Source organism: Rhagoletis zephyria, unplaced genomic scaffold (assembly GCF_001687245.7).
Source record: "Rhagoletis zephyria isolate East Lansing unplaced genomic scaffold, Rhagoletis_zephyria_1.1 Rzeph_scaffold_00284, whole genome shotgun sequence".
Classification (NCBI taxonomy): domain Eukaryota; kingdom Metazoa; phylum Arthropoda; class Insecta; order Diptera; family Tephritidae; genus Rhagoletis; species Rhagoletis zephyria.
Genome location: NW_016157368.1, coordinates 13,879 through 31,787, shown reverse-complemented (window position 1 = coordinate 31,787; position 17,909 = coordinate 13,879). Strand labels below are relative to the sequence as shown.

At 39.2% G+C, this 17,909-nt stretch overlaps 1 protein-coding gene across 1 annotated transcript; it reads right to left on the bottom strand.

Moving 5' to 3' along the window:
• Nucleotides 1–14,134: 14,134 nt before the first annotated feature.
• On the bottom strand, nucleotides 14,135–15,474 carry LOC108358680 (uncharacterized). Its single transcript, XM_017610134.1, has 4 exons — nucleotides 15,465–15,474; nucleotides 15,047–15,238; nucleotides 14,831–14,990; nucleotides 14,135–14,259 (listed from the first exon to the last, which is right to left on the bottom strand). Exons 2-4 carry the CDS (start codon nucleotides 15,227–15,229, stop codon nucleotides 14,135–14,137), a joined length of 468 nt encoding a protein of 155 aa, XP_017465623.1. The 5' UTR covers nucleotides 15,230–15,238; nucleotides 15,465–15,474.
• Nucleotides 15,475–17,909: the final 2,435 nt, after the last annotated feature.

The following is a 17,909-nucleotide window of genomic DNA, read 5'->3' as shown; positions in this document are numbered from 1 at the left end:
AGAGATATGCTGAATTGCCATTACCCAATGCATGGTACCCAATACTTCAGAAAGATTTCGGTACCCAATACTTCCTTTCGGTACCTAATACCGATTGTAGACATATACTACGTTTATACGTAAGTTATTTGCAAAAAAAAATAATCTGCAATACCTAACTCACTGTTTATTCGATGGTGAAAAATTCTTTTTTAATATAGCCTGATTATAAAAAAGCAATAATATGACCACCGAAAAAGAAAATAAAGTAAAAAATGGCAACGTCTTGATTATTAAAAGGCAATAAGATGGCCATCGAAAAAGAAAATAAACCTAAGAGTGAAGGCGTCTTGCGCGTATTTGCAAATAATACCACTAATCAATACTTACTTGCGAGATTTAGTTATTTGCAAATAAAAAATTAAATCAGCGTTTATACGGCAAAGTTTACCATTTCGCAAATTGTTATTTGCAAATAATAAGGGCGTATAAATGTAGTAATAATTGGACATTTTTGACATAACTTTCAACAGAAAATCTGTGGAAAATCGATTTTATCGACGCAAACAAAACGGCACAATTTGATTGTTGTTGTTATTGTTTTGCCGCATATGCGTTCGTCAAGAGTTGAGAGATGGGCGAATTTTATTAGTTGCGGCAATCAACTTGGATGATTTGTTTTCGTAGGTTTCTGAGCTGCTTTCCATGAACGAAAGACACAAGATCACGTAAGAACAAGAGAGTGAAAAAAGTTTTTTAGCGGGTTCTACGCCATCTTGTTTCACTGGAAAACGAGCGAAAAGTAAACAAAGCAAAGAAAACAACGAAAACCAAAATTAGGCAAAATTATTGTCAGCCACTTTAAACGCACAATTTAGGTAAAATGATGCAACAAAATGCTTTAAAATATGTTGTCATGTTGAAATGACTCTTCTTTACTTGAATAAAAGTGTAAAATAGTGGTGCTTGTGATGTAAACAAATGCTCAGCTGACGAACCCGCTTTCGCAAACTTTTGCGAAAATAGCTCACAAATCAAAACTTGCATTTAAAAGTAAAGTTTATCAATGTGTATAGCCCTAATTTAATACGGATACTTATAAATTTTTAGGAAGAACCTACTTTTTGCATCAATTTTGCAGCGGAGAAAAACAAAAACAAAATACGGTAACCGAGAACTGTTAAATCGAATTAAGAATGTGTCGTGGGAATAGGGTAATTCGCGATCGTAATTAGGGGAGCGAACAAAATAATTGAGGATGGCGTGGGAAAATGGTATAAGACGATGCTTTCCCAAAAGATAAACAATTTGTATAAGGTAACATCGTCCGATTCATCTAGAAAAAAATTTTTCAAATAAGAGTTTCTCTTCATTGTGGCGATGGAAAATTTATATATATTTTTTTATTTCAATTAGCATTAAAACCTCTATTAGCCCCTACACTTGCTTTTGATAGGCTAGGCTCCCCTAAACCGCTTTTAGTTTTGGTCTGTAATCGTTCTTTTTGGAAGCATAAGAGTACAACTCCGCAACAAGCTTTTCAGGCGTTCAACGTTTTTCAGGCTTTCAGCAATAGCTGAATTGTGTAGCTGGAAGCATGGTTGCCACAATTGGTAACTTTCAACCTAAATTGGTAACTTTTAAACGGTTTGGTAACTTGGTAACTTTTATTTCATTTTGGTAACTTTTGCGACTAAACATCTATTTGCATTACTAGAAAGAAATGAATTATGTTTTGAATGTGCGTAATTATAAAAACCCTTCGAGTTTCAGTGGCAGCACTACTGACACTTTTACAAAATTACTTCGATTAAAGTAGAGTCATCTCATATTCGAATACTGGAAATATTTGAATTACAGTGGCAGCACCAAGGGCTGCACTTTTAAAACCACTTTCGAATTTTTGCGATAAATTTTGAATTCTACCCTCTCACATTTTAATACTGGCCATCTGGCAATTTTTGGTAAGGTCCAAAAACGTTTTGTTTTTTTCCGGCAAAAAAAAATGTTGCGTGCTTTTTACCAGACCCATCTACCGACATGTATTTCGACGTACAGTAAATTATGAAAAACTGAAAAAATAGCAAAAAAATTAGCAATTTTCAAACGAACGGTGCTATTATTCCGTGAGTCGCAGGTCCAAGTGTCGGCACATTCCGAAAGAAAAATTACACTGAAAATGACACAACGCCGAAACCGGTTTGTCTCCAAACTAAATTTGACAAGGGACGATGGAAACTCGTTCCATATTATATCATACTCCTACCCTGTCGGAAACACCAACAACGAAAATGAGAGTAACGGCACATGCAGTTATTAATTGATAGAAAAATATTTTCTAATAAGAAAATTATAATATAAATATTATTCTTGAAAATTTATCAAAAAAATAGATCTTAACTTTTGTGCTAGAACTGGGAGTTCTTGATAAATTTTCAAAATTGACAAATTATAAAAATATTGAATTTATTAAGTGCACAGAACGGGGCTGTAAGTATACACATATTTGTTATGAAATATAGCAGTGTTATTCAGTATATTATTTTCTCACTGAAGAAGTGAAGATTTTGGTAGTGAAGATTTGGTAACTTTTGGGAACTTTTCTTAAGAGATTTTGGTAGAAAAAATGTTGGCGAGTGGCAACCATGGCTGGAAGCCCCAAATGCCGGAAAAGCTGGTTGTGGAGTTGTACTCTAAACGTTTTGGTACCGAGCATCAAAAGTATTGGATACTTTTTGAATCGGTACCGAGTATCGATCAATACTTAAAAGTATCATCTCAGCAAATAACTAATATTAATCGATTAAGAAAGTACTGATAACATATTTTAATCAACCCCAGGGATGCCAACTCTTTTAAGGCTAATTCCCCTAAATTCTTAAGTAGCTGTTAGACGTAGCAAGTGTAATTCCATTTCAAAAGTCTGTCAAACTCAAGAATTTCCAAAGGAGGAGTTACACCTTGCATGTAAAGTGACTTTCGAAAGCACTTTTTATTTCTAAAAATCAACTTTCCGATACTACTTTTTGTCTTTTACATGGTGAATGCAGACAAGCCCACTTTCAACTATGTTACCGGACATTCTTATGCCTATAACAAACTTTATGACCTGGAAAATTTGCTAAACCTACTAAATTGTGCACAAAACATTCACAAAATATAAAATACGTTAATACTTATGTACTTCATATCAGTAGAATAAATTAGTTACACATATTTTTCATATTTTATTCAACATTTTTATAATTTTATACAAATTTGCTAAAAAACGCGTCACACGGCAACACTTGATTGGTTGGACAGCACTCGCAGCAAAGTCAGAATTGCTAGTGCAGCACGAGCAAAGGGATTTGCATAATTTCAGTTGCAGTTACAAATTGCAGTTTTTATTTCCTAAAGTGATTTCTGCAAATCTGCAAAAAGGACTTTTTGGCTGTTTACACGGGAAAGTAGGATTTCGATTTCGCATTTTGACAGCATAGAAAACCGCTTGCATTTCCACGTTTAACCGTACCTTTAAGGTAGAGGTATTCCTTGAAATAACTTTTGCTATTTTAAGGCCAGTATGCAGCTCTCAAGAAAACAGTTCCGAAAAAATTTCATTATTTCGCGTGGCTTAAAGACCAGTATGGAGCTATCAAGAAAATAAAAACTTCATATAAAATAACGTACAAAAATTGGCTTTCTTGTGTCAAATGTTCTTAAGGCAGTACGTAGTTCTTAATAAGTTTGTTATCTTTTCTACTACGGCTTTCTAAAGTGTTTTGGTGAAAAACAACAAACGGCAACCCATGTTTGCAACAGAAATATAGACCCGTTCCATTATTTCTTGAGGAAATAGTGAGGCTGTGAAGGGTCAGATATAAAAATTACTTGGACACACACAGAAATAATAGGTGTAGTGATGTGGGTTATCCCACATCTTTAGTTGCTGGGTGTACCTTCAATAAATGGTGCCTGCTGCTTTTTGACTTAAGCCTAGCAGCTGTCATACATACGACAGGGTCGCATTCTAACATCGTAAATTCTTAATAGTAGTAGATTAGCTTTAAGGTGATTCATATAAGGTGATTTGTAGTAATATGTAGCGTTGCAAAATTGTATGCTTGATCGCATTACATCCCCCTCCTTTGGAAAAGGAAGAATTTGGCAAAGTGAGCAGTTTTGCCACATTCTTCTGCCAAAAGTTATAATTAGAATTAAAGTGTTTTGAAGGAACGAATTTGAGGAATGATTAAGAGATAATCCTCCCTCTTTCATTCGTTCATTCATAGCAATTTAATTTATGGAAAACATTTAAATAAAAGCTATGGTATTTACTAAATTATTATTACTTGTTTTATTTATTAATAATTATTTAATTGGAAACTATTGTGTAGTAGTATAAGGATAAGTATGATATTTTGTAGGTAGCTTATGATAATTAACTATGACTTGTGAGTCTAGTTAATTGAAATTTACATAAGTATATTTTAATTTGCCTATGGCAAAATGGAAATTTAAGTTTCTTTTTTTTGATAGTATTTGTACAAAAATTTTTAAAGTTTGATTTTAACAATGCATGAAAAATGCTTTTTGTTTTAATAAATTCGTTTCATATTTTGCGAAAAAATTCTTAGTTTACAATTTCATGGAAAAATATATTATAAATATACTTATAAAAATGTTTTGTTTTTTTTCTTCTTGAGAGCTAGTTTTCATAATGAAAATTTATACATTTCAAATTATAATTCTTTTTTTTTTGTACAATTTTTATTTTTGTTGATGGTAATAAAAGAAAAAATAAAAGTAATTATACATACGTATATACATATATAGACAGATAGATAGATTAAGTAGAGGTATGCACTGCGACCAAAGGATCTATTANGCAGCACGAGCAAAGGGATTTGCATAATTTCAGTTGCAGTTACAAATTGCAGTTTTTATTTCCTAAAGTGATTTCTGCAAATCTGCAAAAAGGACTTTTTGGCTGTTTACACGGGAAAGTAGGATTTCGATTTCGCATTTTGACAGCATAGAAAACCGCTTGCATTTCCACGTTTAACCGTACCTTTAAGGTAGAGGTATTCCTTGAAATAACTTTTGCTATTTTAAGGCCAGTATGCAGCTCTCAAGAAAACAGTTCCGAAAAAATTTCATTATTTCGCGTGGCTTAAAGACCAGTATGGAGCTATCAAGAAAATAAAAACTTCATATAAAATAACGTACAAAAATTGGCTTTCTTGTGTCAAATGTTCTTAAGGCAGTACGTAGTTCTTAATAAGTTTGTTATCTTTTCTACTACGGCTTTCTAAAGTGTTTTGGTGAAAAACAACAAACGGCAACCCATGTTTGCAACAGAAATATAGACCCGTTCCATTATTTCTTGAGGAAATAGTGAGGCTGTGAAGGGTCAGATATAAAAATTACTTGGACACACACAGAAATAATAGGTGTAGTGATGTGGGTTATCCCACATCTTTAGTTGCTGGGTGTACCTTCAATAAATGGTGCCTGCTGCTTTTTGACTTAAGCCTAGCAGCTGTCATACATACGACAGGGTCGCATTCTAACATCGTAAATTCTTAATAGTAGTAGATTAGCTTTAAGGTGATTCATATAAGGTGATTTGTAGTAATATGTAGCGTTGCAAAATTGTATGCTTGATCGCATTACATCCCCCTCCTTTGGAAAAGGAAGAATTTGGCAAAGTGAGCAGTTTTGCCACATTCTTCTGCCAAAAGTTATAATTAGAATTAAAGTGTTTTGAAGGAACGAATTTGAGGAATGATTAAGAGATAATCCTCCCTCTTTCATTCGTTCATTCATAGCAATTTAATTTATGGAAAACATTTAAATAAAAGCTATGGTATTTACTAAATTATTATTACTTGTTTTATTTATTAATAATTATTTAATTGGAAACTATTGTGTAGTAGTATAAGGATAAGTATGATATTTTGTAGGTAGCTTATGATAATTAACTATGACTTGTGAGTCTAGTTAATTGAAATTTACATAAGTATATTTTAATTTGCCTATGGCAAAATGGAAATTTAAGTTTCTTTTTTTTGATAGTATTTGTACAAAAATTTTTAAAGTTTGATTTTAACAATGCATGAAAAATGCTTTTTGTTTTAATAAATTCGTTTCATATTTTGCGAAAAAATTCTTAGTTTACAATTTCATGGAAAAATATATTATAAATATACTTATAAAAATGTTTTGTTTTTTTTCTTCTTGAGAGCTAGTTTTCATAATGAAAATTTATACATTTCAAATTATAATTCTTTTTTTTTTGTACAATTTTTATTTTTGTTGATGGTAATAAAAGAAAAAATAAAAGTAATTATACATACGTATATACATATATAGACAGATAGATAGATTAAGTAGAGGTATGCACTGCGACCAAAGGATCTATTATGCCCTCGACTGTTTAGAGTACCTCATCTAATCCCAGAGAACCCAGAAATTTAAGGAGATCTCGGGGGGTTAGCGATTGTATGACTTCTTCACTTGGCCAGAGTTAGCCTAGGTGTCTCTCCCGTCTTCTCGCAACTGCCTCGCATTTGCGAAGCAGATGCAGGGGGGTCTCCTCAGTCACATCGCAGAACCGACATAGGTCGTTAGACAGNTTAGAGTACCTCATCTAATCCCAGAGAACCCAGAAATTTAAGGAGATCTCGGGGGGTTAGCGATTGTATGACTTCTTCACTTGGCCAGAGTTAGCCTAGGTGTCTCTCCCGTCTTCTCGCAACTGCCTCGCATTTGCGAAGCAGATGCAGGGGGGTCTCCTCAGTCACATCGCAGAACCGACATAGGTCGTTAGACAGGATCCCCAACCTGTGCAGGTGACCTCTCAGTCTGCAGTGACCCGTCAGAAAGCCTGTCAATATCCTTACCCTCTCTTTGCCTTCCCAGCTAGTCGGTCCGCCTCCTCAATGCCAACAACTCCTACGTGACCTGGCACCCAAGTTAATTAGATGTCGTTGTACTCCGCCAGGGCGTTGAGCTTATCAATACACTCAAGAATCAGAGAGGATTTGACCTCAAATGATAAGAGGGCCTTGAGTGCTGCCTGGCTGTCGCTCATGACCAAAATACTTTCATTACGATAGTTTCTACGCAAGTTAATCTCTGCACACAGACTTATGGCATAGACTCCCGTTGAAAGATGCTTGGGTATACCCCCATGGGTACCGAAAGCTTAGTCGGGAGTCTTAGAGCCGTCTGTATACCATTGCATTGAGCTCGCTTATATCTGCCTCTCCAAGTCAACTTGGAGCAAAGCGCTATTTTGATCCTAGCATATCTCTGTTCCTCGATGGTACGATTTTACCTCTACCAAAGCCTTCTCTTGCGAATTTCAATAGAGTTCGCTTTGCTGCCTGTTCTATGGTAAGGTGCAGTGGCTCGAGCTCGAGAATTACCTCTAGCGCCGCCATCGGGCATGTGCGCATTGCCCCCGTGGTGCATACACACGCCAGACGTTGAAGCTTAGAGAGGGATTGTCTCACCGTTGTCTCACTGCCCCATAAGTAACTATTGGTGTAACTATCATGGTATACATCAATCTCAGGATCTTGGGACTGCAGCCCCAAGACTTCCCAGCGAGATGTTTGCGTACCATTAGTGCCCTCGTGGCTTTGGAAGTGATCGCGTCGACATGCGCCTTCCACAGAAGTCTGGAATCTAGTATTCATCCTAGGTACTTGACTTCGGTGGCGACGTTGACGGCGACCCCATTCAAAGTGATGTTCCTCATACCTGGGAGTGTTCTTCTTCTAGAAAAGGGGACGATAACGGTTTTGGAGGGGTTGATGCTCAGGCCCATACTCAAGCACCAGCCTGTTGCAAGGTTTAGTCCCTTTTGAACCATATCGCATAAAGTGCTCACGAACTTCCCTCTGGCAATAATCACAATGTCATCCGCATAGCCTTGACAGCGGATGCCATTGTCAGTGAAAGTCCGTAGAAGTTCGTCCACAACTAAGCTCCACAGAAGAGGGGATAAAACTCCACCCTGTGGGCAACCTCTTGTAGTTTGTAGCTGTACCACGCCGTCACCGATGTCGGTTTCAGCTATCCTTGTGTTGAGTAACCTGACTATCCACCTGCGGATGGTTGCCTGCACATTACGTTTTTCAAACGCCCCCTCAATGTCGATGAAGGCACAGAGTACTGTCTCCGCACACTCAAGGGCACCTTGTATTTCCGTGGACAGGGCGTATAGTGCAGTGTTCGTGGACCTGCCCACTCTGTAGGCCTCTTGGTCGGGGTGAAAAGGCGCCACATTAAGGGTGTTGTTCCTGATTTCATGGTCAATGACCTTCTCCATTTCTTTTAGCAGAAAGGAGGTTAGACTTATCGGCCTGAAGGACTTCGCGAGAGAGTAATCTCTCTTACCTATCTTCGGGATAAATATAACCCGAGCCCTCTGCCACACCTCGGGGATGTTGACGAGTTATGGCAGTAAGAACTCCTTACCTTGCTTCAGCAACACTGGACTGATGCCGTCCACCCCAGGGGATTTGTACCGATCAAAGGAGTCCCGAGCCCAGCAGACTGATCGGTGGGTGATTAGACTTCTAGCCAACTTCCAATCTGCAGGGGATGGCCTATTTCGTTGGCATGGTACCTTCCTCGTGGTCGGAGTGGCATCCGGGAAGTGGGCCGAGAGCAGGGCAAGCGCCCTCTCTTTTTCGTTCCCTGAGTAGGTACTATTAGCTAGCCGGATTGCTAGTTTGGTGTCATTATGATCCCTCGCCAGGGCCTTATGTAGTCTAGCGGTGATATCCCCACAGAACTTCCTGAAGCTGCCCCGTTTGGCCTTCCTGATCTCTTTACTGTAATTAGTTAAACCGGCTGAATACTCCGCCCAAAGCCCTGTACGCTTTGCCCTATTAAAAAGTGTTCGTACCTGCTTTCTGAGCACCGATAGCTCCCGAGACCACCAGTTGGGCTGAGCCTTCCCTTTTGCTTTCGCCCCAGGGCAGCTGGAGTGAAAGGCATCCATTATGGCGCCATTCAGTTCGTTAACGGTGTTCTCTAACCTCATATGATCGACGTGTCTGTTCTTGGACTGTAATTCAGTCAAGTTTGACTTTAAATTTTCGCTGTATCGCTTCCAGTCAGTTTTCCTGGGGTTTCTAATTGCTCGGTTTATTCTCACCTCTGCTCCCAGCACAAATTGGATAATCCTGTGGTCCGATAGTGAAGGTTCCGACAAGACCCCCCATTAGGTGACCAGAGGAATATCCAAGCTGTTGCTAAGCGGTATGTCCAGTACCTCTTTCCTAGCCCTCGTGACAAATGTCGGTGTTTGGCCAACATTGTGGATGCTAAGTTCCTCGCTTAAAATGTACTCTAAGAGACACTCACCTCTGCGATTTGTGTCCGTGCTGCCCCATTCAACATTGTGGGCGTTCGCATCGCACCCCACTATAAGGTGGAGCCGTCTCCTCCTGCAGTACTCCACTAACCTCTGTACCTCTTGTGGTGGGGCATAGCTGCTGTCTCCCGGAAAGTAGGCGGCAGCGAACACCACCTCTACGTTCCTATCATGCAGCAAATGGTCAGCGCCGTCTGCACTGCGACTAGGTCCTGTGTTAAAAATTCTGTAATGCAAAAATAATCAATATTTTCCTTAAGCACTACACACGCTCTGGGCCTCTCACAGGAGAGGTCCCAAATTACCTTGTTTCTTTTATGGTTGAGGCCCTTCACCTGGCCTCTGTAGGTCCACGGCTCTTGGATCAATAGGATGCCCAGGCGAGCCGTGGAGAACCTGCTGGTGATGACCGCCGAAGCAGCCACCGCGTGATGCAGGTTAACCGGGGTACTGCCAAGTGTCGGGGATTCATAGATGGAGCTCGTCAAGGTCGGAGAGCTGTAGTTCGCTCTCTTTCCGCCAGCACCTGCGTTGAGGGCACGTGGTACGCTGAGGTAGTGGTAGCGGTAGGCCCGAGGGTGTTCGCAGGAGCTGGTGTTTCTGCGAGGAGTGCTTCTCCGCCGGTAAGCCCGAGGTCGACTCGGAAGTCTGGGCACCAGAGGAACCGGCGACCGCGTCGATTTGAATCTCCTGTGACTCCGACTCCTTGCTGCCTGTCGCCTTTTGTCGGCACGGCCTCACCGTGACGAAGCTGAACCTATAGTTCAGGTTGAAGCCAGCCCTCTTTATGCTGACGTAAGACTCCTAATCAATGCCTAGGAATAGCCTGAGCCCGTTATCTTCAGTGGTGCTGGACACTACTTTCCACGCAGAAGTGTGAATACCCTCGTTCTGCGCTTTTAATAGCCCCAGCGCAAACTCGGCAGATTTCTCGGCGCTCCTTGGGAGGAATACTGTGATGTTGTGCACTGGAGGGATATCGTCCCCTCTCTTCGTGCACATCCCGGGTCCCTTCCAGCCCTCAAGTGCTGATGCCTTCTCCGCCAGCCAGGTTGCTGTTTTCTCGTCCCTGCAATCTACGAGAAGCATACCGGACCTGAAGTACACCCCACAGAATGTCAGCGGGTGCGACCAACCTTTAAAGACCTCGTCCATGATGGCGTCTTGGAGCCTGGTTAGGTCCTATGGGCTCAAAGCAGCAGCAGGGTACTCACACGGTTGCACCGCTACCCGGATACCTTTGAGAGTCTCCGAGTAGCTGGGCTGCTAAGTGGCGCCCCCCTGCACCTGTCCTTGCCCGGCCGGCCCTGCCAGGCTCTTAGGCCATGAATTCGGAGTAGGTGGCTGATCCCGCTGCCGTTGGTGCTTGGTGTCTCAGGCGGAGTAATTTGATTGCTCCCTCTCTTGACTGCGTCCCCTTTGTTATGGCCTGGGAGTTCCCCGCTCCGCCATTCGGCGGGTGCGGGTCTGTGCTGCTGTTGTTTCTGTGGCCCACTTCTCTGCTTTGCAGCAGGCGCGGGTAGGTGTGCCTGTTTATTGGGCCCGCTCTTCCACCTATCGGCAGGTGCGGGTTTGTTGCCTTTACTGCTACGCTCTTTCTCGACCTCCATTCTGACGCAGGCCATGGCTCTGGCCTCAACTGGGGGCTTGCCCTGCTCCAGGTACCAGAGGTACCACTTGACCCCGGAGCCGCTCAAACCTTCGCGATGTCGGTCGTCTAGAGCCCCTGGCTGGCCTAGCAAAGGCATCGGCGGAGGTTTGGCCCTGTGGGTTTTCTTCCTCCTCTGCGGAGGCGTTGCTGCTGGGGGACCTGTGTCTACCCTTCCCCTTCCGGTAACCGCTGTCAGAGCGGCGCCGACACTTTGAGCGCTCCCGGCTTTTTGAGTGGTGACGACTCTTGGAGCGGCGCCGACTGGCTGAGCGATGCAGGCTATTGGAGCGGCGACTACCCTCGGTACGGTGGCTGCTTTCTGATCTCGCTGTTTCTGTGTACCTGAAAAGAGAACTGCCGGACCGCTGTTGCGGCCGATCTAGTTCGGCAGATGAATGTACAGATATACATATATGTATAAGAAAAATTGTTTTATTTTATTATGAATTCTATTTTTGTGTACTGTTTTTTCTTTTTTTTTTGCTTTATAAAAAATTGTGATGTTTACACCGTCAATTTTTGTTATAACGTATGGCCCTTGGTATATGTTTTCATGCTTATTGCGTGGTTCTTTTTGAGCAAGAACCTTGTTGTTACACCCGATTTACATTATTCAAGTACTTGAAAGCAATTCTTGCTCATTCTCTTTTGTGTTTTCTATTTGCGTTTACACGCTTCAATTCTGTTGAATTCAAGTTTTTGGTTCTTCGCTTCTATTTTGACATTTGTCATTTGTGAAACTGGTGAACTGGCGAAAAGCAGAAACACGTGTTGTACATCTAGATTTGCAAATTGTTAATTAATTTAACTGAAAAATGGAACCGGAAAAATATTTAATCCTAAAAGAAGCATTGGAAGCTACGCGTCATGCTATTATAGAAGAGGCCGATGAAGAAGTTATTATAGGTAAGTAATGTACATATATCATTTGTTATTTTTAATAAAACAGAATTGGTTGATCTGGTTGGTTGAGGTTCATTTTCATTCTTAACGGAGGAGCTTCTACTTTCAGATCCTGCAGGATATAATAATTATTTGCGGTTAAATAAAAGTCAATTTGAATTATTACTACGCCTTATTCAGCCGGAAATAGAACGCTCGAGCACGTTAATGAGGGGAACAACTTCTGCAGAGGAAAAGTTAGCGCTAACTTTGCGATTCCTTGCTACAGGTTGGTCTTTGAGGGTACGGCTTAGTTGTTTGCCCAATGAATACGGGCTATTGTGTCGGAATGGGTGACCAGATCCAAAAGAGTTTTACACACACTTTTAGTCAAGGGGGTACACTTAATTGTATAACTACAACAAATTTATTAATAAATTCGGTTTGAAAAATGCACTTTTTTGTGAATTTCGAAGTGAGTTCTACGCAAACATATTAATAATTATGGCCAAAACCATAGTTGTACACAGTTTTTATTTAATAACTTTAAATAATTTGTAATTAAACATTTTTTCTTTGTTTATATTAAGATTTTACTTTACGTAAAAATTCGTTTAAAAATATAAAGCGATATGATTTCCGCATATTTTGGGTTTATAAAATAAAATCTTAATATAAACAAAGAAAAAAAATTGTAATTGCAAATTATTTAAAGTTATTAAACAAAAAACTGTGTACAGCTATTATTTTGTCCATAAGTGTATATGCACAAGAAATGTTGAATACCTTTAACAATAGAACAGGGGTTCCACAGGGTGATGAGTTCTTGAATTATTTTTATTATAAAAATATGTGTTAGTCCTATCTAAAGTTATATTTCTTACAGGAGAATCGTTTATAAGTTTAAACTATCAATCCCGTCTATCAGCGTCGTTCATCTACCGGACTATACCAGAGGTGTGTGAAGCAATTTATGGGAAGTTGAAATAATCGTTTTTGCAGGTACATATGCGTTGGCGTCGTCGACATCGTCGTCGTTTTTCAGTCGACATCACGTCGACGCCGAATCGGTACTGGCTAAACGTGTTGAGACGACGTCGACAATTTATCGATTTTTGCATCAGCTATTTCATGTTGTTTACAATTTTTATTTAAAACGTTACGTTCTTTAGATCTGTGTGATTATTATAATATTGAATATTTTTCGCCAAAAATGTTCTTTGTTTCCGATTCAAGCTCAAGCGATGAAGAATGCAAAAAAGAGCTCACTCTAAAAATGAAAATTATTAGGCAGAACTGTGATATATTCAGTTTGCCAGATAACAGGTAAGTGTTACAATTTATACTCGTGGAAACGTGTTTGAGCGTTTTGGACCTTTTCATACATATCAGTGTTGCTAAAAATTTAATTTTATTTCAGATTTCAGGACTTTTTTCGACTGAACAAAACTGCATTTAACTATGTACTACAGAAAATTAAGCCGCAAATAAAAAATGGAATTCGGACAACAGCCGTATCACAGACTATAAAATTGGCAGCGACTTTGCGGTTTTTGGGTCAGGGCTCATATCAAACAAGTGTTGGAAACGACTTCCACCATGGGGCTTTCCCAGCCAACAGTTAGTTCAGTCCTGTCTGAAACACTCGACGTTTTAGAAGCAGTCATATGTCCTCTATGGATCAAATTTCATATGACAGACGCTGAAAAAACAGAAGCCAAGGAGTATTTTTTCCAAAAAATTTTGGCTCCCAACAAACAAGACCAGCATCTATACTACAATCGAAAAGAATGTTTTAGTTTGAATGCTATGATTGTAAGAACATGCCAACGTTTGCTTTGTATTTTAAACCATAAAAAATTCTTCCACAGATTTGCGATCATAAAATGCAAATACGTTATTTTGATGCTCGTTATGCGGGTTCTGGGCATGACTCTCTAATTTGGAATATTAGCCAAGCGAGAACAATTCTGAAGAAGCGATACGATGCTGGGGAGCGTAGATGCTGGCTCTTAGGTAAGAATTAACCCTGCAAATTTAAACTTATGAAATATATAAAAATGTTTGTGTAGGTGATGCGGGTTATCCTCTTGAACCATACATTATGACGCCATATCGATCCGCAGCAAAAGGAAGTCCAGAAGCTATTTACAACAACAAACATGCCAAAGCTAGAAACATAGTTGAACGCACTATTGTAGTGTTAAAAACCGATTTCCCTGTTTGCTCGGTGCACGTCAACTTCGCTATACGCCATCTAAAGCCACGCAAATCGCTAATGTATGTGCAGCACTCAACAACATTTGCATCGAGTTTGGTTCACACATCACAAACGAGGATGCAGAACTAAACGAAGACAATGTTGACAATACTGATGATGGGGAAAATAGCATAAATATTGAAGCTTCGCAAATTAGAGAACAAATAAAAAACAGTTTTGTGTAATTTCAGTTCATTCTTTTTTTATAAAATAAATGGAGTTCAGTCTTTTAATATCAAATAAATAGTAATTCTAATATTTAACGTACTAATCAAAAACAATTCACAGGTACTTAAAAATAAAAAATAATACATATCTACATGAAAATCAGTCACCTTTTTTTAAATTCCAAAGCTCTTCTTTGGCAATTTCTAATTTTATTTCTTTTAATTGCATTGCAGCTTTGTGCAATTCTACCTCTCTGCGATCCCTTTTTTCCAAAAGCTTTAGCTTCTTTTCTTCTATTGCGATAGAAGATAACCGCCCGTATCTCGTAAGGAATGCTTCATTGATCCCATTTTATTTGTAGCGTCAGTTAAAATTCTTTCCTGCATTCTATTGTGCCATTCGAAAAGGTCGTTCCTCTCCCTCGTTTTTGGTTTTCGTGTTCTGGCTGGAGTGGATGGTTGATCTCTTCTGTGTTGTGTTTCCGCTGGTGATAACTGAACACCTTGCAAAATACCTTCTGGACTTAACTGCTTGTTAAACTGCAGCAAGTTGGCCACAGCCTCTTCCAATGGGCAAAGGGTTAATTGTTTATATATTCCACCACCTGTTGCATTACACTCAGCCTTGTTTTTCATAAGTTTCTTCTTATGTTTAAATTTGTAATCTCGCCACACCTGCAGTTGAAATGTATATTACAAAATATATGCTTTAATGGTGTTATTATAATTACCTTCTGCCAACCATCGCTGTCTCTTAAAGGGGGCTCAAGGGCATTCAATTTACTGCTGATTGCCTCCCATTGCTGTTTAAAATTAGCTGGAGCTGTTCCCTTTTGAAAACCCTTTGCTAGGCAAGGGCTTTTTTCTAACTCAGCTATAAGAGTTTCAAATTGTTCTGCGCTTGTAATTTTCATGTCTAAAATCTAAATAAATGCAGACACATAGATATTTATTAAGTTAATTTAATTACAAACACGAAAAATAAAAAGAGAAGACAGGAGTTAAATGAAATATTTAACAAATGAATTCGACTGATGCTTAACGAGTCGTTCACATAGTACATACATATGTACATATGTTTACACATCATATTTTATAAGTACCTGGTCCTAAGGGCCTTTTTTCTTAAAAAAAAACACTTATACTTACAAATTTTCTTCCAGTCGTCAAGGACGATTACGCTTTTGACAACATATCAAAGAAGACAATTGAAAATACACAACACCAACGTAAACATCTGGTTCAATAAACAATGTTTAACACTAAATGTTACGCCGAAATCCGCAAGAATTAATTTAAAATCGAGCACAGAGCAAAGGCGAAAAATCTTGAAAAGAGCAGAAAACAGCTTCCTTCGACATGAAATAAAGAACCTGTATGCCAAAAAAGAACGCACAAATGAGGAGCTACTTTCCATTCATTTAGAACTAGCGGAACTCCTCCCTGTCAGCACGCTCCTGGAGATATTAGATGAAATAAAGGAGAATATCAGTAAATCTATGGGACAAAAATACAATAAATTAAACAAAAAAACTCAATGAACTCAATAGAAAGCAAAACATCACAAAGAACATACAACACAGCGAAATGCCTTTCCATTCCAGATTCGTAAATTTATTAGCAAACAAGAGACAGAAATATTGGAAAAATGTCTGAAACACAACATAGAAAATTATGATAAAAATAAAGAGGTAGGGCACACTATTGTAGACGCGGAAATGGCCATATCATTACTACCATATGTAGACGTATAATTGAAAAAAGCATAAAATCCATGGAGAAGAAAAAACTAAGCGACGAAAATAAAACTGTCAAAGGGCTAAAGAAAAAACTCAAAACGAATAAAGTAATCACAACAAAAGCAGACAAGGGGAACACAACGGTAATAATATACGAAAAAGAATATAAAGAAAAGACAGAGCAACTAATCAAAGAGACAAATTGTCGGATGATGAGAAAGGACCCAACCGATGACTACCAAGTGGCAGTAAAACACGCAATAAAACAGGCAAAAACAATAATAAATCCAAGGAAAGCATATACAATGACATTAATGAATCCTTCGGCTCCTTCAATGATCGCACTCCCAAAAATACACAAGCCAGGAAATCCGATGAGACCAATTATCAACCACAAATCTGCACCAGGATACAAACTATCGAAATATCTAAAATCGTTGCTGAAAGAAAAACTGGAACTGCCCAATAAATACACAATTGCGAATACAGCGGAGTTAATTGAAATGTTTATGTTTATGAATTTGTACAACGATTTTGGGTTGCTGTGCCCAAAACGCGTGAACATGATTGCCACAATTGGTAACTTTCTACCAAAATTGGTAACTTTTAAACGGTTTGGTAACTTGGTAACTTTTATTTCATTTTGGTATCTTTTGCAACTAAACATCTTTTTGTATTACTAGAAAGAATTGAATTATGTTTTGAATGTGCGTAATTATTGTGGCGAATACTGCGGCAACACAAAGCGAACAACGAGAAATAGGCAGAATGTTCGAAGAATGACGTAGAATGTTCCACAAAGAGAAACGTCAAGTTGGATGAACACTGCGAACAGCGAGAGAAAGAGAATGAGCGATAAACTTCAGAATGTTCTAGAGTTGCCATAAGTGCCAGCGCAGGTATATAAGGGCGCCGCCACCACGAGGTGAGTTAGTTACAAGTCAGCAAGCTACAAGTAAAGTGAGCAGAGAATTGAGTTGCGAATAAGCAAGCTATAAGTTTAATTGTGTTAACAAGTAGTAAAGCGTTGTTATTGCTTTAACAAGTATTGTAAAGTGTTTTTACTGTATTAGCAAGTATTGTAAATTGTTTGTTGTACAATAAAGTTAATTGTACTACAATTCGGTCATCGTTAGCATTTATTTAACAATCCAGCGATACGAGCCCGAGTATATTTGGGTAATCCCTCAAGGTTTCGAGGATAATCGTAACAATTGGTGTCAGAAGTGGGATTGTTAAATAAATCCCGAAGGATAAACTACTGAAAATGGCGAAAATTCAGGACTTAAAGATTGAGGAGCTGAAACAGGAGTTGGAAAAGCGTAATTTGGCCACCTCCGGAAGAAAAGTGGAATTGTTATCCCGGTTGCGAGAGGCTATGGAAGCTGAAGGCATCGACGTGGACAAATACGACTTCCAAGGTAAACCCGACGATACATCCGCAAAGGACGAACAGAAGGATGAGGCTGCATGTTCGTCGAAGGATGTGCAACAGACATCCGGGAAGGTTGAAGAACAGCAAAAGGCTCCTTCGTCATCAACAGTTATGGACATGAACACGTTATTGGCTGCCATGTCACAGATGATGCAAGTACAGGATACACGCATGTCAGAGATGTCATCACAGCTGTCATCACAGATTTCCTCGCAGCTGGAAGCACAGAAAACGTACATGTCATCGCAGCTAGATGAAAAGATTACTCAGCTACAAGAGAATTTATTTAAAGATAACGCGGAACTCAGAGAGAGACAGGATAAAATCGAGGAACGACAAGATAAAATCGAAGAGCTAATTCAGGAGAAAGTCGAGGCTAAGGTAGAAGAGTTGGAAGGTCGCCTCCGAGATATGCAGTTG

What these genes read in the sequence shown, in the direction of transcription:
- LOC108358680 (XM_017610134.1), bottom strand. Translation starts at nt 15,229, where the DNA reads ATGAAAATTACAAGCGCAGAACAATTTGAAACTCTTATAGCTGAGTTA. An exon ending in ACAGCGATGGTTGGCAGAAG is followed by an intron (nt 14,991 to 15,046) that starts GTAATTATAATA and finishes TTTCAACTGCAG; the next exon opens with GTGTGGCGAGATTACAAATT. An exon ending in CAAGCAGTTAAGTCCAGAAG is followed by an intron (nt 14,260 to 14,830) that starts GTATTTTGCAAG and finishes CCCCATCATCAG; the next exon opens with TATTGTCAACATTGTCTTCG.